The sequence below is a fragment of the Petromyzon marinus genome, chromosome 1, assembly GCF_048934315.1.
Source record: "Petromyzon marinus isolate PM22_M1 ecotype Great Lakes invasive population chromosome 1, UKy_Petmar_22M1.pri1.0, whole genome shotgun sequence".
In the NCBI taxonomy this organism is placed as follows: domain Eukaryota; kingdom Metazoa; phylum Chordata; class Hyperoartia; order Petromyzontiformes; family Petromyzontidae; genus Petromyzon; species Petromyzon marinus.
The window spans coordinates 13076723-13099309 of NC_133667.1; the positions used below are offsets into that span (position 1 = coordinate 13076723).

Sequence of the window (22587 nt, forward strand, 5' to 3'; positions counted from 1 at the left end):
AAATGTAAAAAAAAACTAAAATATCTTGGGAACAGTAAACCAGTCAGTTGTTTTGTCATATTTGAATTCAGCACATCAAAATCCGTAATAAATAACACGTCTAAAAGAATTGTAGACCAGTGTCTTTAAACATGTCGACACATTATCAGTGCACTACCTTATTAGAGACCAATTCAGGCCTTATTTGGTCACCCCGTGCCCCTTACAAATCTCAAACCTTCATCAAGTTAATATTCCACTCCATTAATAACACCGTGTAACAAAAACATTTTTGTTCCTGGGTAGTAAGTGTTATTTTATAATTGCTTATGCCTCAAAAGTATAGAAAATGGGCTATTACTCCCCACAAACTTTACTTTTGTGACCAGGACACAAAAATTATAATCCACTCCATTAAATAACGCTGTGTAACACATTTATTGTTTTTTTTGTTCCTGGGTAGTGTTATTTTCTCATTGCTTATGCCTCAAAAGTACAGAAAATGGGCTATTATTCCCCACAAACTTTGCTTTTGTGACCAGGACATTGATACGTTTTAAATGTAAACCTATTTCCAACGAGAACACGTGGTGTGCATTTGCGTCATTGCTTCACGTAATGTCCTGGTCACAAAAGCAGTTTGTTGAGGAATAATAATAGCCGCTTTCTATACTCTTTGAAGCATCGGCAATTAGAAACTAACGCTTACTACCCAGGAACAATAAACCGTGTTACACAGTGATTATTATTATTGTTGTTGTGACCATCACCAACGTGCAAATTGGCGGTGGTGCCTAACTCGCTGAATCTGCAACCCGAAAGCGGCGGCGGCGGCGGCAGAGGCAGCGAGGCCTCGTCGCTGCTCACGGTGCTGCTGATTCACTCGCTCTAGCGCTACCGTATTCACTACCACCTCTACCGTATTCACTAACTCTAGCTCTACCGTATTCACTACCACCTCTACCGTATTCACATGTACCGTATTCACTAACACCTCTACCGTATTCACTAACTCTAGCTCTACCGTATTCACTAACACCTCTACCGTATTCACTCGCTCTAGCTCTACCGTATTCACTAACACCTCTACCGTATTCACTTACTCTAGCGCTACCGTATTCACTAACACCTCTACCGTATTCACTACCACCTCTACCGTATTCACATGTACCGTATTCACTAACACCTCTACCGTATTCACTAACTCTAGCTCTACCGTATTCACTACCACCTTTACCGTAGTCACTCTAGCGCTACCGTATTCACTACATCTAGCTCTACCGTATTCACATGTACGGTATTCACTAACACCTCTACCGTATTCACTACCACCTCTACCGTATTCACTCGCTCTAGCTCTACCGTATTCACTACATCTACCGTATTCACTACATCTAGCTCTACCGTATTCACATGTACCGTATTCACTACCACCTCTACCGTATTCACTAGCTCTACCGTATTCACTACCACCTCTACCGTAGTCACTTACTCTAGCGCTACCGTATTCACTACCACCTCTACCGTATTCACTACCACCTCTACCGTATTCACTCGCTCTAGCGCTACCGTATTCACTACCACCTCTACCGTATTCACTCGCTCTAGCGCTACCGTATTCACTACCACCTCTACCGTATTCACTACCTCTGCGGCGACAGCGATAGTTCGTGTGTTCTTTATATTAATAATAATATAAGCACAAATATTTCTAGTGTATAATTATCATCGTCGCAAGTTCATCGCCAGCGATTGTGTGAATTCGACGAGCCGAGGGATCGTGAAAGGTGAGGAGTGAAGTGGTGAATAAACCCCCCAACCCCCCCCCCTCCCCCTTAGTCGGCTGCCGCAGTCCCACCGATCGTCACTCCACTGCTGGATGAATCTCCCTCCACCCACACACGCCGCCGCCGCTGATCGTTTGAACCATACTTCACCACGTTCGGTTGGTCCACATGTCGGTCGTGTGACCTACCCCCCCCCCCCCCCCCCCCAATTACAATATCTAAAACTAAATATTGTTTTGAAAGTAAAGTTTATTTTAAAACGTGTGTGAATATTAACTAAATTATGTTAGCGGTCAGTTAATTGGGGGGGGGGGGGGGGTCACGAAACTTCTGGACCGCATGCAACCGTGTTCGTATGTAAGAGGCCAGAATAACGAGAGAGGTAATGGGTCATTGGTTTCAAATGGCTCGTGCATTTGACGCTCGCCTGTGCGCATTACTAGTCTCGCGATTGGCCACCAGCTGTGTTCAAGCTACGTATAATAGTTACGTTACTTTAATGACTCCACGTGTTATTGGTAATAATCTGCGGTACATCGCACTCGATTGATATTATTGATGCTTGTTATTTTTACACGTACTCACGGTGTTTTGTGTGTATGCCTGTAAAAGTCTTCCTGCTGAAATAAGTGTTGGCTTGAATTTTTTTTTTCTAAAACAGCAGCCCTGAGCCAGTGGTAAAGACTCTGCATTCAAATGGCCGGGGTCAGTTTATCCATTGGGGCAATCACTGTTTTAACTTGCCGTAAAGTGGTGATAATTTCATAAACCCTGGAGAGGGAAGGTGAGTCGACACCTGAACTGGAATTGAGTTTGTACTTAACTGCTCTTGCACTGTGTAAAGGACAAATTGTATGTCCATGGTAGTGGACAAATGTTCTATGTGGAAACGAAGCACCATCTTCGACACTATAGATTCCAATTCCCTGAATTTACAATTATTTATACAGCCACAAAATGGCGTGCGCGGTGGCCACCCCGGTGCTGGAGCCGAGCGGGGACTTCCCGGCGTGGCTGGAGACGCAGGGCGTGAACGCGGAGGTGGCCCGGGCCATGGACTCCGAGCTGGGCATCCGGGACTACGGGGTCCTGCGCGCCTGCGTCGGGGATGGCCTCGTGCGGGCCGAGCTGCTGGCCGCGGCGCGCGACCGCCTGCCCTTCGGTTTCTACGCCGTGTTGCGGCAGGTGGTGAAGGCCCTGCGGGGGGCCGAGCTCCATAACGATGGGATGCCGCGCTGGGACGATGCTGCCACCGCCGTGAAGGCCTCCCCTGGCGACGTGACGCTGGGAGGCCTGATGGACGTGCTGCTCGCGCTGTTCAGCGGCTTGAGCCGCGAGCTGCTGATGTCGGTGCAAAGACTCGGAGCAATGGACGGTCTTAAGTATGAAGTGCCTTCTCCTTCAGCCGGTGATGCAGTCGGTCATGAAATTATGACGGCTGAAATGGATCGTTCAATGGAGAATGGTAATTGACATAATGTATCTAGCTGATTGACACCATTTATAGCGCACTAAATTCACAAGATTAGTCTTTGCTTAACCTGAATGTGGAATTTGCACCACTGACACAGGAGCACTGATGGAGAAGATTCCATCATCACACACAAGCAGGGAGACGCTTAAGTCAGATTCACTTCCTGCCCACATGACTGAAACGCATTGCCCCGGTGGTTCGCCCCATTGTTGGTGGTGGAGCCCGCAGCTTGATTTAACGAAATATCAGACAGAATGAAAATATCTGTCAATGCATGAATCGTATCTTTTCTACTTGTGAATAAAAAGTGACCATGTCCCTTAATTTCAGGTGAGATCGAAGAAACGCCACCTCCAGATGTGGATGACACTCAACCCAACCTGCCAGTGGATCGGATTAAAATGGAGCCGTTCGGAGGTAACATCTTGTCAATGTTGAGTGGTCCAGTTCAGTAAGGGGGATAACTCAGCATATTTGAATATCTCGAATGGGCGACCTCTAGATTCCAAGTTGAGTGTTCTTGATGAGCTCAGATACAGTGAGGGAAAAAAGTATTTGATCTCCTGCTGATTTTGTACATTTGCCCACTGACAAAGAAATGATCAGTCTATAATTTTAATGGTAGGTTTATTTGAACAGTGAGAGACAGAATAAGAACAACAAAATCCATAAAAACGCATGTCAAAAATGTTATAAATTGATTTGCATTTTAATGAGGGAAATAAGTATTTGACCCCTCTGCAAAACATGACTTAGTACTTGGTGGCAAAACCCTTGTTGGCAATCACAGAGGTCAGACATTTCTTGTAGTTGGCCACCAGGTTTGCACACATCTCAGGAGGGATTTTGTCCTACTCCTCTTTGCAGATCTTCTCCAAGTCATTAAGGTTTCGAGGCTGACGTTTGGCAACTCGAACCTTCTGCTCCCTCCAAAGATTTCCTATGGGATTAAGGTCTGGAGACTGGCTAGGCCACTCCAGGACCTTATTGTGCTTCTTCTTGAGCCACTCCTTTGTTGCCTTGGCCGTGTGTTTTGGGTCATTGTCATGCTGGAATACCCATCCACGACCCATTTTCAATGCCCTGGCTGAGGGAAGGAGGTTCTCACCCAAGATTTGACGGTACATGGCCCCGTCCATCGTCCCTTTGATGCGGTGAAGTTGTCCTGTCCTCTTAGCAGAAAAACACCCCCAAAGCATAATGTTTCCACCTCCATGTTTGACGGTTGGGATGGTGTTCTTGGGGTCATAGGCAGCATTCCTCCTCCTCCAAACATTGCGAGTTGAGTTGATACCAAAGAGCTCCATTTTGGTCTCATCTGACAACAACACTTTCACCCAGTAGTCCTCTGAATCATTCGGATGTTCATTGGCAAACTTCAGACGGGCATGTACAGTGATCCCCTGATGATTTTGTACGTTTGTCCACTGACAAAGAAATGATCAGTCTATAATTTTAATGGTAGGTTTATTTGAACAGTGAGAGACAGAATAACAAAAAAAATCCAGAAAAACGCATGTCAAAAATGTTATAAATTGATTTGCATTTTAATGAGGGAAATAAGTATTTGACCCCCTTTCAATCAGAAATATTTCTGGCTCCCAGGTGTCTTTTATACAGGTAACGAGCTGAGATTAGGAGCACACTTTTAAAGGGAGTGCTCCTAATCTCAGCTTGTTACCTGTATAAAAGACACCTGTCCACAGAAGCAATCAATCAGATTCCAAACTCTCCACCATGGCCAAGAGCAAAGAGCTCTCCAAGGATGTCAGGGACAAGTTTGTAGACCTACACAAGGCTGGAATGGCTACAATACCATTCCCTCACTGTATATGTGCTTTCTTGAGCAGGGGGACCTTGCGGGCGCTGCAGGATTTTAATCCTTCACGGTGTAGTGTGTTACCAATTGTTTTCTTGGTGACTATGGTCCCAGCTGCCTTTACATCATTGACAAGATCCTCCCGTGTAGTTCTGGGCTGATTCCTCACCGTTCTCATGATTATTGCAACTCCACGAGGTGAGATCTTGCATGGAGCCTCAGGCCGAGGAAGATTGACAGTTCTTTTGTGTTTCTTCCATTTGCGAATAATCGCACCAACTTTTGTCACCTTCTCACCAAGCTGCTTGGCAATGGTCTTGTAGCCCATTCCAGCCTTGTGTAGATCTACAATCTTGTCCCTAACATCCTCGGAGAGCTCTTTGGTCTTGGCCATGATGGAGAGTTTGGAATCTGATTGATTGATTGCTTCTGTGGACAGGTGTCTTTTATATAGGTAACAAGCTGAGATTAGGAGCACTCCCTTTAAGAGTGTGCTCCTAATCTCAGCTCGTTACCTGTATAAAAGACACCTGGGAGCCAGAAATCTTTCTGATTGAGAGGGGGTCAAATACTTATTTCCCTCTTTAAAATGCAAATCAATTTATAACATTTTTGACATGCGTCTTTCTGGATTTTTTTGTTATTCTGCCTCTCACTGTTCAAATAAACCTACCATTAAAATTATAGACTGATCATTTCTTTGTCAGTGGGCAAACGTACAAAATCAGCAGGGGATCAAATCCTTTTTTTCCCTCACTGTACATCTTATTGCTTCTATCGTGAATCGTTCATCACTACTCAGTTCAAATGAACACTTTGTTGAAAATGATTTCACTAATATAAGCCCTCTGTGCCTGTAGATGCTGCTGAATTTACTGACAATGCAATGCTTCCTCGGACGTCGGAGAGTGGTTCCATGATGTGCATTTCTAATCCGATCTTTGGTAAGTGGCCCTGTTTTTACCAGTAGATATTGTAAAGGTATAAATCCAGACCTACAATTTCATATTGTTCTTAAATTATTTGTGTTTAATGCTTGCACATTTATGTTTGCATTATTTTCATGGGTAGTGTAAGTGTTCAATCAACATAATATAAAACATATTTTTTCAAGGCACAGTTTTATATTTGAAGTCTGTCTAGAATTGTCTTAATTTAAAATATATTTACTATAACCAAAAAAATAGGTCAAAAGGTCATCACGGCCAATCAAATTGCTGCCACTACATGTGGACATCTCATTTTTGTTCGGTATGACACCCAACCTCCACGTTCTATTCTGACAATCTCATCATCATCATCATCACCACCTTCATTTCATTTTGTCTCATCTTTAGTTGTTAAGCCTTCAGGTACCTACTCAAATGCTAGTGCTTATTTTACCTGATAAACAAAAAAAAGCACAAACGTTCAATCAGAATGCCCACAACTTTACAAAAAAAAACACTTGTTTAAAATCATGCTCTCCCTTAGATAAAGTTTCATTGGAGTCTCACGCTGCTCTCGCGTTCAAAGTTGTGAACTCGCAGCAGACAGAGGACGAGGGCTGTACGCTTGCTGTCGAGACGGCCCCCGCTCCGTGGGCAGAGGACGCCATTCAAAACGAAGAAGCAGCCTCCACCTGCGCACGCGAGTATGTGTCACTGCCGTCAACGGAGGGGTGCTCCTTCGAGCCGTCAGTGGTGAGCCGAAATGGGTTCCTCCCTGCAGCCGTTGCACGAAGCCTGACCATCGGAGGGAGTGGCTCCTACGAGCCGGGCGTGTGGTTCGCCACCGCCGAGCCCTCGAGGAAGAATAAAAATCCGACGCCGGGACGCGTAGTCCAGAAACCTTACCGCTGCGAGGTTTGCGGGCACTGCTTCTCGCAGGGCGGTCACCTGAAGATCCACCTGCGCACGCACACGGGAGAGAAGCCCTACCGCTGCAAGGTGTGCGGCCAGACCTTCTCGCAGCAGTGCAGCCTCAAGCGGCACCACCGCAAGCACACGGGCGAGCGGCCGCACCGCTGCGGGGAGTGCGGCCGCGGGTTCTCTCAGCCCAACGACCTGCGGGCGCACGAGCGGACGCACACGGGCGAGAAGCCGTACGGCTGCCAGGTGTGCGGCCAGGCATTCTCGCGGTCCTCTAGCATGAAGATTCACATGCGCACGCACACGGGCGAGAAGCCCTACCGCTGCGACGTGTGTGGACAAGCCTTCACGCGCGCGTTCAGCCTGCGCTTCCACCAGCGTACGCACGGAGGGTCGGGCGCAGCGCCGCTGCCACCACCACCGCCGCCGCCTCAGATGGGGAGTTTTGTTGATGGTGCCACAGACGTTTTCACACGCTCCAGGCCAGCGACCCGCTATGAATGAGGCATATTGTCACAAAAAAATGACTTTTGGTGTATTTTAAGAGCTTTTGAGCACTCCTTAGTTTGTTTATTTTAAAATAGGCAAAGGTGCAATTACTTGCCCATGACACTGCTGGTGGGAGCACCTCTTCATGGACAGAGCTCTAGACATGCCCAATGGATGGTGTTTTGGCCGATTATTTCCTGCTAGCCTGATGCTTTGGAAGATGTCGGAGTACTTACACTTTACCGCTACACTTGTGCGACCTGCCGATCGACTAACTGGTGTACCCATTTATACAGGGTGGGGGGGGGGTTAATAAACTTGCACCAACGGCTGCACTGTGGTAATGGATCGAACCGGTGAGTTCGAGGTTAGAAACCGAGTGTGGTGATACGCCATCGCAGCATCCTGTTTATGCTTATTTTAAAATGTATGTTCATATGGACAACGCAACGCAGATGTAAAGCACAACGCTCTGGAACCACCCACACTCTTCACGCATGTGACATGCTTGGATGAATCCATCCCTGCTCATGAAGCCCTAAAAGCTAGCCATTGACATAAAGCTCCAAATTGTACCATTAATGTGAGATCAGGCAGTTGTCCCTTGCCAACCTGGTGGGGAGACCTTGCAGTCACCCTTATTTATCCTGGATATATAAAATTGCATAAATGACTTGCTTGCCATGTGCGAGGTTGTCACAGACCAACGCAATGGACCCTAGACCATCCAAGAAAATGAACTGACTTTTAAACAGGTGGTAGTGGTGCATATGCATGTAGGTCAGCGTTGTGGAGTCAAGGGTTGGTGGATCATACAATGGTTTTGAAACTCTTCTCGTGCGCTTCAAGGTGCCATACCCTGGCATGCCAGAAGAAGGCTATACCCCAAAATGTGGACTCTGTGTATGGGATAGAGCATTGCCCCATTTGCATGTGTGCGTTTTCTGAAGGTTGCTCATTTCCTCCCAAATGTAAATGCTTAATTGGCCGATAACACCTTAATATATATAGACAACCACAAAGCGTTGGAATTAGTTGGCGGCTCACCGCCTCGCCGCCTTCCCTTCTTGTCCGTGGTTCCTTTTCGCACCTCCGAGGCATTCTCTCTGTTCAAAAGTGAGCGAATACTGTGTGGCACGTTACAAGTTGATATTATAAATCATTATATGAACGTCATCCAGTCGTGGTGCTAGCCCATTGGGGTCCTGTAGCAGAAGTTCCATTAGGGTGGGTCCTCCTTTCAAGTGTTTTAAATGTTGAATGAGATAAGTAATGTAGACACAAATGGACATGTAGTGAGATGGGAGAAATGTCAACAAAACTAGAGGTGTTAAATGAGAGATGGAGACGATTACGGATGAGAGATTAATTGGCCTTTTAATGTTAAATAGCTTTTGATTTAAAGCTTTCGTGACTGCAGTGATTCATATTCTTGGTTCTTTCGGTGAAGTCACGTTAGAAGGGGAACAATAAAATAATAAAAATATAAAACAATAAAATTCTTACGACGTTTCGACTGTAACACAAGCAATCATCATCAGGTGTGGTTTTCACAACACAAGCAATCATCATCAATTCTCTCTGTTCAAAAGTGAGTGATTGCTTGTGTTGCAGTCGAAACGTGAGAATGTTAGTTTTATATTTTTATTTTATTGTTTCTCTTCTACGTGACTTTACCGAAAGAACCAAGAATATGTTAAATAGCTTGTCAGGTTTATTTTGTGTTAAATTTGAGCTTAAATTTCATGTATCCATATGATTTCATGAAGCTGTGGCCCTTAAGCTTCTTTTGGGACCCTAGACTTGCTTGGTTTGATCCTTCCATTCGTAATTATTCATACGAGGTCATTGATGGTTGTCATATGCATTTGTAATCGCGTGAAAGGTTGTTTGTAAATTGTATAAAATAAAAATGCACGGTCTCTTGTCAATCCACTGCTACGTTGGTCATCATAGTTTAACCATACTTGACAGCACTTAGTGCAAGTTTGTGGTGGGGGGTGGGGGGGAGAGTGGAAGTACCAGTGCAGATATCGGTCACCACTGATGTTAACCGTAGCTTGGAATCGAACTGGGATCGCCGTCTTCACACCAAATTGCACTAACCGCTTGCATCACCGCTCCACTCTCAAATGAGTGTAGTTTTGGTAAAGTTTCGTTGAAATGAAAAAAAAAGCGATAGGAAGAGAATCGAAAATCCATGTGGTCACCTCGCCCAAACATTAACCTCAAAATTTGCTTCGCTTTCAGTTCGGATGCAATTTGGGTGCAATGAGATCGATTTAGTCACGTGATTAATTTAGTCGAAAACATACTCTTTGGTTTTATTCGGTAAGGTCACGTGGGTAAAATCAAAATCAAAGAAAACAATTAAATCACGACGTTTCGGAGGCAACACAAGCTTCCGTCTTCAGGTGGAATAGTCACAGCAGAAGATCTGTGTTAAGTACACAGCTCTGAGAAGATCGGGTTTATATATATAGGTTCGTGGGGCGGGGGGAGGAGTCAGAAAGGGGGCGTGGGTGGGTGGGAGGGCTGAGTCAAGCCGCCTTTTGTTAAGCTGCAGGGGGGTCGGGAAGAGGCTGTGGGTGCCAACAAATGCGGGTAAAACCCCTTTTTGGTGTGCTGACGGGGGGTTGGGGGGGGGAAGGCGATGGCGGGCGAGTAAGATTTTCTGCTGTGACCGTTCCACCTGAAGAAGGAAGCTTGTGTTGCCCTCCGAAACGTCGTGATTTAATTGTTTACTTTGATTTTCATTTTATTTTACCTACGTGACTTTACCGAATAAAACCAAAGAGTATGAATCCTTGCAGTCATGAAAGCTTCAAATCTAGAATTAGTCGAAAAGAGTTTGGTCGCTTTGACAACCCTTTATTTAAAACCAAGACAACAGTTATTTTATTATAAAATAACACAATAAAATTCTCACAATTTCATTGTGTTATTTTATTATTTTATTCTCATTCTACGTGACTTTACCGAAAGAACCAAAGCAGATGATTCCTTGGTGTCTGAACATCTGAACGCCTGTTTCGTTGCCGGAAAAGGGTTAAAACCTACTCTAATTTTTGTGACTGCCAAAAAACGGGGTCATGAATTTGCCTGGGGTGTGTGGCGTGGTGGGTTACGGTTGGTGGTGGTGGGGGGGGTGCCTGGGTGGGGGGGGGGTGCCTGGGTGGGGGGGGGTGCCTGGGTGGGGGGGGGTGCCTGGGTGGGGGGGGGTGCCTGGGTGGGGGGGTGCCTGGGTGGGGGGGGGGTGCCTGGGTGGGGGGCCCACAAGACATCGAGAAGACCAAACCCCCGTGCGGTCGTGTACAAAATGTTCACCGCGGTCCCTAACCCCTGCAAATCTGCCGTTGGGAAGAAGCGGAGTTGGCTCCGCGCACGAGGGTTAGCGGCTTCGCGTGCGTTGGGAGTCCTCCGTCCTCTCTTCGTCTTCCTCGCCCGCCTCGTCCTCGTCCACCAACCTTTGTTGTTTTTCCTGTACACGGGGAGACGCTTGGCGGGAGAGGCTTCCGTCGATTCGCCGCTCCGAACTCCCCGTCAGCTCGGGGGGGGGGGGAGTGGTGGGGCAGCGGTTAGCGCGCGGAACCCACGAGGAGGAGGAGCAGGACCCGGGTTCGATTTCTCGCTCGCGGCCAAAAACAAAAACCGGTGACGATTACCTCTTACCCCGTAGGTCGACTCGGCCTCAAACGAGCGCTGGCTGGTGCGGTGTGCAGTAAACATCGCCACTGGGGGAGACAAAGGCGGCCGTGGTGGTGGTGGGTGTTGGTGGTGGCCACCCACCACCACCACCCCCTCGTGTGCCACGGTGCCGACCTTCATAGGCGGTGCTCGCTAACAAATCAATTGATCTTCAACAGGCTACACGGGAGTGGGGGGGGTGGTGTCTTTGTCACAAAGTTGCTCGTTACATCGCCGATGGTGATGCTGATTTGTTTACATTAACACAATTACACAACACCCCCCACCCCTCCTCTCTCGGATGGTCGGTTAAATGGGAACCACTTTGTGTGTGTGTGTAAGGTCAGCGGTGGTGGTTGTCGTCGATGTGCACAGCTCGGCAGATTTTGTGTGTTTTTTTTGAGCCCGCATCGAGGAGGGCCTCTTTGCGTGCGTATAGAGACATGAAGCGCCAGGTTGGTTTACGTACGGTGCGAAAGAAGTTCGGCACACGTGTAACGGAGACGCTTTCAAACAGGTAGCGTAGCTCCTAGTTATCTGTCAGCCCCATACACGGTTTGGTTATAACCCCGTGTGCTTGCGCAGGCAAATTGAGTGGGGTTTTTGTTGTTGCAGGTTCCATCACGGCGTACAGCCGTTTCAATTACGGGCAATATTTCTTTCGTCTCTGTTTTGTTTTGCTATGTGTTTCTCCCCTTGCGATGGTGACTTCGTAGGATGAACGTTGAGAGTTATAAAGGGCACCGGGGCGACTAATAAGGTCTGAATTGCTCTGTAATAAGGTAGGGCACTGATAAGGGGTTGACAGGTTTGGTATAGTGTAGTGTATAATGTAGCGTGTAGTGTATAATGTAGTGTATAGTGTATTTTATAGGATGAACGTTGAGATTTATAAAGGGCACCGGGGTGACTAATAAGGTCTGAATTGCTCTGTAATAAGGTAGGGCACTGTATAAAAATATGACATTGTGTCTGGGCTGAGCCACTTTAGCAGTATTTTTTCCCATTCTGACCACAGCCCTGAGACCATCATTGAACAATAAAAATACTGTAAAATCACTATCGGGCACCTTCCTAATACAGTCACTTGCATTGGTGGATTAAAACGAAGGAGAATTACCTCACTTATGTCACTAGAGTGACAACGACACGCTTGACCCCAATGTAACATTTGTTAATCAAAGTTAACTTTGATCGCAGTGACATGCCTAATCGTTTCTGAACAGAGAATGGCGTGCGCGGTGGCCACCCCGGTGCTGGAGCCGAGCGGGGACTTCCCTGCGTGGCTGGAGACGCAGGGCGTGAACGCGGAGGTGGCCCGGGCCATGGACTCCGAGCTGGGCATCCGGGACTACGGGGTCCTGCGCGCCTGCGTCGGGGACGGCCTCGTGCGGGCCGAGCTGCTGGCCACGGCGCGCGACCGCCTGCCCTTCGGCTTCTACGCCGTGCTGCGGCAGGTGGTGAAGGCCCTGCGGGGTGCCGAGCCCCACGACGCCGGGACGCCACGCTGGGACGACGCCGCTTCCTCCCCTGGTGACGTGACCCTGGGAGGCCTGGTGGAGGTGCTGCTCGCGCTGTTCAGCGGCTTGAGCCGGGAGCTGCTCTTGTCCGTGCAGAAACTGGGCGAGTGGGATGGATTAAAGTTGGGGACAGTTTCTGGCAGTTTTGAAGATGAGACCACTGAAATGGATCGTCATGTCGAAAATGGTAAGAAACTCTTAAACGTCTCATCATTACAGTAGAATAGTTCACACAGTGGAAATTTAAGCCTTGAGTTTGAGGAATAAAGTATTGTGATACCAGCTGGAAATAGGGCGAACAATGCCGCGCTTCCGTTTTGTTCCTGTATAACGCTTTGAGATAACACGATTCATTCGAATTCATGATGCAGTTTGTGTGCTGCCGCATGCTCCCTGCCATCATCAGCCCACAATGAACGAATGTGGTGAAGTGTGGTAAAATAACCCACATGGTCCGCACGGCCTGGATAGTCCCTCATCCAGCAGTGGAATGGCAAGGACAAAGTCCTTTAATAACTGTTGCCTCTTCTTGCAGTCACGAAAGCTTTAAATCGAAATTTAACTGTCGCCTTTCCAGCATTGAGCTGTCACACCTCTGATTAAGCACTGTTAGCTGCTTACCGTGCGAAAGAAGTTTAACATACACACATACCTCATTCGTGGTCTTGGGCCATTGATGGAAACTCCACTTTCCTTTGATGATGGGGACCGCATCCTTCCTGAGGTGCCATTGTTAACTTTACAACAGCGGTGCCTATTTCATTGACCCCGGAGGGATGAGTCAACCCCCCCGAATGAGTTTGAACTTGAGCCTTCCCACTTGCAAGTCGACCACTCCCTTAAGATAATAGGTTTTTTCCCCTTTTTTCTTAACAACCGTTTTATTGCCAGACAAAAGGGGAAAAACCCTATTATCATATTTTGGTACTGGCAAAGGAGGCCCCATGATGTAGATGCTCCCCTGAAGCTCTGCCACTTGGCCGTTTGACTATGGAAGCGGTTCCATGAGTTCGTATTTGTAAATTTTTAAAGGTGTGGGTTATCCTTGGTGTAATCACAAAGTGGATCTTACTTGGGCGTAGTGTGTTGACTATTTGGAACTACATTTCAGATGGACATCACGTCCACCTTGCTGGATAAGGGAGAAATTTCCATGCTGCGGTGTCGGATGTACAAAGACTGAGCTGACTTTTTCACCCACGCTGGGATAGCGATGCTGCATTCGCTTTCAAGTTTGTGCCTTACCGCTGACGTATTCTGTAAATAAGCCATGTTCACCAAACTGGACAATTTCCCCCCAAATGACACCCCGTACATATTGTGTGCGAGTACAGCCCTGATGTGTCAATCAACTCCTGGATGAGGGCCTCTCCATGCCTGTGTGGATTCTGGGCATTATTTTACCGTACACGACCACACTGGTCACTGTGTGTATGATGACAATTGCGACATTTTGAAAGTTAAGATTTGCCTGATTTGTCGAATTGCCTTATCATCAGATCACATACTGGGTGATCCATTGACATATGAACCTGATGGCAGGACCCCGAGGTCCCATAAGCCCCCGGCTCTCGCATAAACTGCATTGCGACGTCATTTAATGTCTGAAGGCGACCGATTCGACAATCTATTCCTCTCGACGAGCTCTGCACGATGCGCTTATCAAAGTTTTGTTCCTTCTGCGCATTCGTCCTCGCTGCGCTTGGACGACACGGCAACAGAACGATCCGCGCCAGGTGGGTCGCGGCGTTTTATGTGCGCGGTGGGACGGAGTCGCCAAAAGTAAATTAGTTCATTGCGATTTTCACTTCCGTTTATTCGGGACCCCGGGGTACCCACCATGAGGTTCATATGTGCACCCCACTAAAATAATACGGAGAAATGACGGTGAAAAGAACGTTTTATTTCAAAGCTTTTTTTGTGGCTCTTGCCACACTCAATGCACTTTATGAATCCCTTTGACATTCTCCTTTGTCATGTATGCAAGCCATCGGTTTCGCAATATTTAATCACCCTTTCGAGAAGACTTGTTATTGAAACATCACAGGTGTATCAATACAGTGATCGACCTGTGTACAACATTACAATGTACATGTACAGCCCTTCAATAATGTATTTGGTTACTCTTCCATCTATTTTACAATTTGATGCAGAACGGCCGATTCTCTACAATATCTTCGCTTGCAGTTGCATTTGACAACGTCAGTTTACATTCGAGTGAAATAATTACCCTAATTCCATGTCCATGTTTACATCACTACACTTTGCTGTGAACGGTTTTAAATGTCACTTGTCAGAAGCCAACCTTTGTTAAAGGAAATTAATCGAGTTTAATATTGATTCATGTCCGTGCGTTCTTTTTTCTTATTCCATCTGCGACGCTATTGCTTACTCTTTGGTTCTTTCGGTGAAGTCACGTAGGTAATTTTATTAAATTTTTACCTACGTGATTTTACCGAAAGAACCAAAGAGTATGGATCCTTGCAGTCACGAAAACTTCAAATCTAGAATTAACCACGCTATTGCTTGTTTCCTCTGATTTCTCTTCACTTTGTAGTTGCACGTGATTATTTGTTATTTGCTTTTGTAATTTTGATGACTCGGGGTCCTACTCCCTGCAAATGAATCTCTCCGTTCTCTCGAGGATTCACCTGCTCATTAAAAATTCGTGGAGGGCCTCAAAATTCGATGACCCTGTACATCCTCTGCATTGATGGCTTGTATGTTGTCAGTGGCTTAAATGCGTGTTGATGCACTGGCTTTGCATATGTGCAGATAAGCCAGACGAGCGGTCCACTCCAATCATGGATGACTCCTATGGCAACGTAGCAGCGGATCATGTTAAAATTGAGTCCTATGAAGGTACGGCTTGAACACCATTGTGTATACAATATCACCACATTATTTGCAAGCTGTGTTAACTATTTTACTGTTACTTGATGTTACTGTTTATATGCTATCCATAATAGAGGTTATTTTGAGCTAGATCGTGTAAATCAAAATGCGTCGTTAAACCCACAACCACACGACACGGCCAATTAATAAGGTTTGTCACGTAAACAAAACTGTACTCGAATTGTAAACGTTGTGGGTTTTACCCTTCAACGCACCCGTGTGCTGAACTAGTTACGAATTGGCAGGTTCTGTTTACGGAACAAACCTTACTAATTAGCTGTGTCAGGTGGTAGAGCTTTAACGACACATTTATATTTACACGATCTAACCCCAAAACTTCCGTTATGGATAACATTGGTCGCGAAAGCCCACGTGTTAAACTGCTTATGTGTTATTTAAAATTTACCATTTATTCGTAGTGTTATATTGCGGAAAATAATATTTTGTTGTGTTAATGTTATTGTAATGCAGCCCTACCACCGCACGCGCACCCGTGCTTGGTCACCGTCGGTTGGTAAAGGAACCATTTAGATATCACTTGCCGCTGATGGTTGCCATGACCGGGAATCCAAGTCATGTCGCGGGTTCAATATGCCGCAGTGCAAGAACCACCGCACTACCGTTCACAGGGTCACTCGCGCAAAAGCGACAGATGCAACAGTAACTTTGCCTGACAGCAGTTTCGTTTTGAACACTTGACCGCTTGTATTTCCCCACTTCCAGATGACGATGCTTATTTCTCGAATTCCATACTGGATCCTCAATTGACGGAGCAAGGCTGCGTGGAGTACACTACCAAGAAACGCTTTGGTAAGTGTGAGTCGAAACGGTGGATGTTTAAAACAAATGCTGGTGGCACCAAATGAATGCATGCAAAAAAAAAACCCGTCGTCAAATTTGGTTCTTCGCTCAAATTTGAATAATTTCTAGTTCCGTGAGATTTTTAAAAATACCAATGTGACCAACGCGAACACCATTTCTGTAATGTGCCGTTTTAACGCTTTGCATGGATACCCTATCGCCCGGCCACGTTACGTCTCTTTCAACCGAGTAATTAGCCCGGTCGACACTAACTTTCATTTCTACTTTATTCAGTTTAAACGCGTGAGAGCAATGCGACTGGCGCATCTTCTGCTGCAGGTAAACGTCTGCTGGAGAGCCATCCAGATCTCATCATTGAAGGCGTGACCTCGCTGCCCAATGCGTATGAGGTAGGCGCTGGCCAGTACGCTTCGTCAGAGTCGGAGAAAGGCGAAATGACCGAAGCAGAAGAAGAAATCGCCGCCACCGCCGTCGTGAAGGCTGCAGCCCAGCCGCCGAGGGGGCGACGTTCATTCCCGCGCAGGCAAACCATCGGCAGGAGGGTCTCGGCAAAGCGACGGCAGAAGCCCTCCGGTGGAGATGCCGAGCCGTACGAGCGCAAGTGCTCGCTGGCGAATGCAGCCTCCGCCGACAACCCACACCGCTGCAAGTTGTGCGGGCAGGTCTTCGCGCAGAGCGGCCAGCTGAAGGCCCACGCGCGCACGCACGTGGGCGAGAAGTCCTACCGCTGCAAGGTGTGCGGTCAGGCGTTCGCGCAGGCGTTTGGCCTGCGGCGCCACCTGCAGATGCACTCGGGCGAGAAGCCCTTCTGCTGCGACGTGTGCGGCCACGGCTTCTCGCAAGCGTTCGGCCTCAAACGGCACCAACAGATCCACACGGGCGAGCGGCCTCACCGCTGCCAGCTGTGCGGCAGCGGGTTCTCGCAGCCGTGCGACCTCAAGATCCACCTGCGCAAGCACACGGGCGAGAAGCCCTTCTGCTGCAAGGTGTGCGGCCACGGGTTCTCCCAGCGCTGCCACCTCAAGATCCACCTGCGCAAGCACACGGGCGAGAAGCCCTACCGCTGCAAGGTGTGCGGCCAGTGCTTCTCGCAGAGTTTCAGCCTCAAGCGGCACCAGCAGATGCACACCGGCGATAGGCCGCACCGCTGCGGGGAGTGCGGGCGCGGTTTCTCGCAGCCCGGCGACCTGAGGGCGCACGAGCGGACGCACACGGGCGAGAAGCCGTACGGCTGCGACGTGTGCGGCCAGACCTTCACGCGCTCCACCGGCCTGCGCTTCCACCAGCGTGCGCACGTGGAGGAAAACGTGTAGTGGTGCTGTGGGGGGTGGAAACCTTTCAGCTGAGGTCGTAGGTTTTTCGCATTTGTACCGTACTGTTTGGCACGATGTCCACCCCCACAACGTCTCACGCCACGTGCTGGTAAGGTTTTTCAGTTCGGGCAATTTTGGATCGTGCCGCGTGTTGTTAGTCTCAGCGCGTGTTAGTCGGAAGCTCCCGGCACGCGGAGCGAAACGTCGGGCATCGTGTTGAACAACGCGTAGTGGCACAACCCAAAACCATGTCAAAATGGTGTACTGTTAAAAACGAGGGAGTGCGAAAGAAAATGTGGCCGGAGTGGATCAGGGGCCAGAGCACTTCTCTGGTGCCGCTGAAAACCTCGGTTCAAATCCAGCTTTCAGTTTCTGTTCTCAAGTGGAGTGACTTGACGGTCTTGGCCTGGTCACAAATGACTGCACAAAACCCCACCACGTTGAATTTGGCTTTCGCTTTACAGATAAGTCCCCGAGTTACGATGGTCCGACTTACGATATTTCGATGTTACGATGGCGATAGCGATACGACAAAATTGTAAAATATTTTAAATTTCGCGCGGCAGGCAAACGCAGCAGCATATGAGGTACGATACTGTGCGTTGGGACGCTGCCGGGATGTTCGCATCTCCCGCCTTGTGTGGTGATGCCTCAACTCTCAACACTCTGGTCGACGGAGTTGTCTCGGTGTTAGCGCGTGTACTGTACCTTGTTTTTTTACTTTACATTTTGCTGTGAAACACAGTATTGTAATTAATAAAGACATACAGTATATAGTTGATACAGTACGGTACTGTAAATTGCTCTGTTTTGCTAAATTATCACAATTCTTTAAGACTCCTGGGTAGGCTAGGCCATCTTCGACTTACGATATTTTTTTACTTAAGTTGGGGTCGTCGTAATGCATCTCCATCGTAAGTAGAGGACTACCTGTGTTTGGCTGAACATTTATCTTTATCGGGACGAATGGGAAAGTGCACCGCCTAGTATATGGATAAAATACAGTCGCTGAAACAGTTGTCAGAAGTCATTCTATGATGTATTTTTTTGCGGGCAGTCCTTATAGCATGTGAGTGAGTGAGACTTTGGAGACTTGGTGTCTCCCACAGTCTCACTTGTGAAAGAGGTGTGCTATGTCATTATGCTCTTTTCATCTGGTTATAGTCAGAAAGATCATCGCAAGCAGCAGTCATGTTATGAGACCAGATAAAAATACAACTCGTAAGATTTGAGACAATGCCACAAGACAAAGAGCAGGTTTAAAAAACATGCTTATTAAGGTGAGCTAATCAGGTAACTTGTTTCAGAGAATATGGGTGCGTGTTTAAGGTTAAATTTTTTTGGCAAAGTTCTTGGTACTGGATTTAAATAACCAGATAAAGAGTTTTGAATAAGGTTATGTAGCGAAGTCGAGGTTTAAGGTAAATGCACAGATAAATGGGAAGCCGAATTGTTAGTAGCAGACACACTGCTACGAAATTGTCTGCATCGGAGGCAGCAGCTGAAGCAAGGGTGGCTGTACAAATGTGTCGTCAATGCTTGTGGAATTCTCATCTAGTACAAACCATCCTGGTGTAGCGAGAGCACCGTGGATAGTGCTACTGTGCTGAGAACCTGGCAAAACCTGAGTTTCTATTTTCTGGCCACAGCTAATATCGCTTGCAAATTTGTATTTGTGCCGCTCCTGGGTTCCAACCACTTCAGCCCGGCACTGACTAGCCTGGTGAAAGATGGTCAAGCGATCCCCCACAGCCAGCGCGCTGGGGAAGCCTTCCATCCAGCAGTGGATGGATAAAGGATTGTAAATTACTATTTGTTCTTATTACTCGCGGATATAGCCTCAAGATTGATGGCTTTTGTGACTCAACAGCCATCCATCGCCAGTGGCAACACGTGCCCGGGTCACACTTACACCGCCTCACCGAGGTTTTCGGAGCCTCATATGAGCGCATGGAAACTTTCACTGGCATAGTCAACAAAGCCCATATTGTCTCCCTTCTCAGACAAATATGGAATAGCACTAATTGGTGGAAATTCCAAATTTCTATGATGGGGGAGGGGGGGGCTTTCTTTCCATGGAGCTCGTTGACCCACAAGGTGGTACTCGATCGATTTATCACAGAGGGATAATGGTGGGCCAGGTTGATCTCCAACCAATAATTAAACTTGAAACTTTCTTATACCCCTTTTACACCATACAACTGAGCCGTGCCAAATAAGTCTGTCCGTGGCTCAGTAGGCACCGGTTTAATTTTTTTTACCCCACTCATGGTCCTGCTTGGCCCCAAGACATATTCAGTTGTCTTGTGAGGCCAGAGTTGCTTTTGGCTCAGCTCTGCAAATATCCAGTGGGATCCACACACACACACATATGCTGAGGGCCGTGCGCTGGTGCAGCTCAGATGTGTTCGACTGGCGCTGTCAAATGCTGTTTAAGTTCGTGTATAAATGTGTTTGGCTTTTGAAGGCCAATGTAGTTCATGCTGAATTCACTGTTGGTGAAAAAGTGAAATTTTGGAATACTTTTTTTATCAATCCGGAAAGTGTCAAACGCAGCATCTAAATCATCCTCTGCATCACTAGCATTCATCATCAAAGCCATGTGCAAAAATTGTGATGTAATTTACATGTGTTGTGACGCCGACACGTGACTTTTAAAAGCCTTTATTCAGACACGGCACTAACGATGCCCAGGACTGGTTCTTGACCTTCATCTCTCGAATCTCCCCGATCCCTGTGCTTGTCTCCTTTTATACCTCCCAAGCCCCCTCTCTGGAAGCTTCTTTCGCCCCGACTCCCTTCGGCCAATCCTGACCCCCACCAACGGTTCTCCACTGTCCTCCAGTCCACCCCTTGCTTTTCCCGCCTTTTTACCTTTCAAATAGTTCCTCCAAAACATTTCAATCTTGCCTCCCGACCAATCACAGTGGAGGCCTCTGCACCAATGGGAGGCATTGGCTTACGTGCTGATTGTCAGACCGTACACTTGTGTCAGGTAAGCGGTCTGTTATCTCGGTCATTACTAAAGCATGCTGGGTTTGGCTTTGAAGACAGATTTATGCATATGTAATTTGCGTCCATCGTTATCCAATGTGGTAATGAAACTCAAGTTATGTACCACATGAGTAAGTGCTATGAGCTATGACAGCACTGAGTTAAAATCAGTGTGCCTGGAGAAACCCATGGCATGCCTGCAAAGGGCCAACATGCAAAACTCTGCATAGATACATCAGCCTACCTAATGCCCTGCATTTGACAAACGCCAAATTAATTAAGTATTCTCCAACTCGCAGCATCGTGAGAGAGATGATGATGGCTCGGAGAGGACTTTTTATCCAACATGGCTGCTGCTGATCTTTCGCAAGGCTGCAGATGTGGATGCAGAGCCACAACAACTACAATTTCACATTCAAGCCAGATAGCCACGTCAGGAGCCAGCGGAGTGTGTCAATGTGATGTCTCCTTCGTTTTTTTCTGGATCGGGCATTGCTTCATATGCTAGATGGTCTGTTCTGGATGACCACAGTCGCACACTGGAGAGTTTTCATTTTCCAGGTATCCGCATCTGCCATGGTTTGTGCAGATGCGGTTTAGGGTGGTCCATGAGCTTTGTGAGTTCTGTTGAACTCCCTTATTTTTTTCCAAGCTTCATCGGGGTTGAATTCGCATTGTTAAAGGTTAAGGGAATGGGACAAAAATGGCTTGCGTGACGTCAAGCAACGGCGAGGGACGTTATTGAGGTCCTGATGAATGGGAAGGCGGCTGTTTTGCTCAATTCGCAGGAGTTTCCCGGAGGGTTGCAGCGTTGTGATGAATGGTGTTGGGGTCGACTTGAGGGTTCCACTGCATTGCAATGTTCCATTGGACATTAACAAGTTGAGAGTGACTATGTTGTATATGTGGGTTATGAAGATTTGATGAAAATAATGAAAATTAAATAAAATTTGAAATTTGCATAATTTATCCGAATGTATGCTATGGAATTATGCATATACATTATGCTAATTTGGGAGATTCGTATTTATGCGAGTGGGTGTGGTTATGTTAATGACAGCCTTATGAGAATCAGGCCCTGCCTCGGTGACGAGGGTCGGTTATCAATCGGGATAATGCAATTAATCGTATGCAGTTATGCAGGTGCCGTGATCATACCAGAGTCAACTCGGCTTCGTTGTTTAACTTCGTATTATCGATCGGTATAATACGATTATTCTCACTTTAACATGTACTGAATGTATAGTGTGCTTAGGTCACCAGGTTCAGATCTCAATCGCAGAATTCAGTTATTATGCAGAATCACGGAAAGAATCACACACAACCCTTCTGCTTTAATCAATTTTATTTTCTAGCTAAACTTAAATTTTTGGATAATGAGAACTCTCAATCTCGGAATTTCAACACAGCATTAACACGGTAACCATCACGATTGCGTTGTTTCACTTTGGCCTCGGCCATATGGTTAATTACCGCGTAACGCGACCTCGGTTGTTGAGAGAGAGACGTAATAAAAAAACATGCAAATGCTACTCTTAGCAAAACCTTAACTGTCTATTATGAATGATTATACTGGAATTTGCACACACAGTACCGCGTTCATTCCTAGATCCATAACAAGATGATGCAATTAAAGACGACCGACTGAAATACTTCTAAGTGACCGTATCCACGTAATTCAATGGGTTAGCCATGCTCTTCATTATCATTTGACATTTCAATGTACTTTATCATTAGTCTTGATGTGCTACGGCTGAGGTGGATTGTCTCTTTGGTACATTCTCGTGTGATCGGGCGACGTCAGCGAAAGCGGGTTTGTGAAGGTGGGGGAGGGGCACACGACCGATGGCTGAGTTGAATTCTCGCTCGGGGTGCGAAGCATCGCCGGCACGCTGCGTTGGTCCTGGTGCTGCTCGAACGCTCTCAGCGCTGGCCCGCAGCGGCCGTGGCTTCTGTCA

General features: G+C 47.1%; 1 protein-coding gene across 1 annotated transcript; it reads left to right on the forward strand.

Moving 5' to 3' along the window:
• The first annotated feature begins 499 nt into the window (after positions 1 to 499).
• On the forward strand, positions 500 to 22175 carry LOC116941585 (uncharacterized). The gene is made up of 9 exons (XM_076068105.1): positions 500 to 1766; positions 2717 to 3231; positions 3571 to 3657; positions 5920 to 6003; positions 6533 to 7410; positions 12270 to 12792; positions 15381 to 15467; positions 16224 to 16310; positions 16641 to 22175. The coding sequence occupies exons 2-9, from the start codon at positions 2724 to 2726 to the stop codon at positions 17633 to 17635; spliced, it is 3249 nt and encodes a 1082-aa protein (XP_075924220.1). The 5' UTR covers positions 500 to 1766; positions 2717 to 2723; the 3' UTR covers positions 17636 to 22175.
• Positions 22176 to 22587: the final 412 nt, after the last annotated feature.

Excerpts from the sequence above, each read along its gene's own strand:
- LOC116941585 (XM_076068105.1), top strand. The coding sequence starts at position 2,724 with ATGGCGTGCGCGGTGGCCACCCCGGTGCTGGAGCCGAGCGGGGACTTC. Across the intron at positions 3,232-3,570 it reads GGATCGTTCAATGGAGAATG|GTGAGATCGAAGAAACGCCA; the intron begins GTAATTGACATA and ends CCTTAATTTCAG. Across the intron at positions 15,468-16,223 it reads TAAAATTGAGTCCTATGAAG|ATGACGATGCTTATTTCTCG; the intron begins GTACGGCTTGAA and ends CCCCACTTCCAG.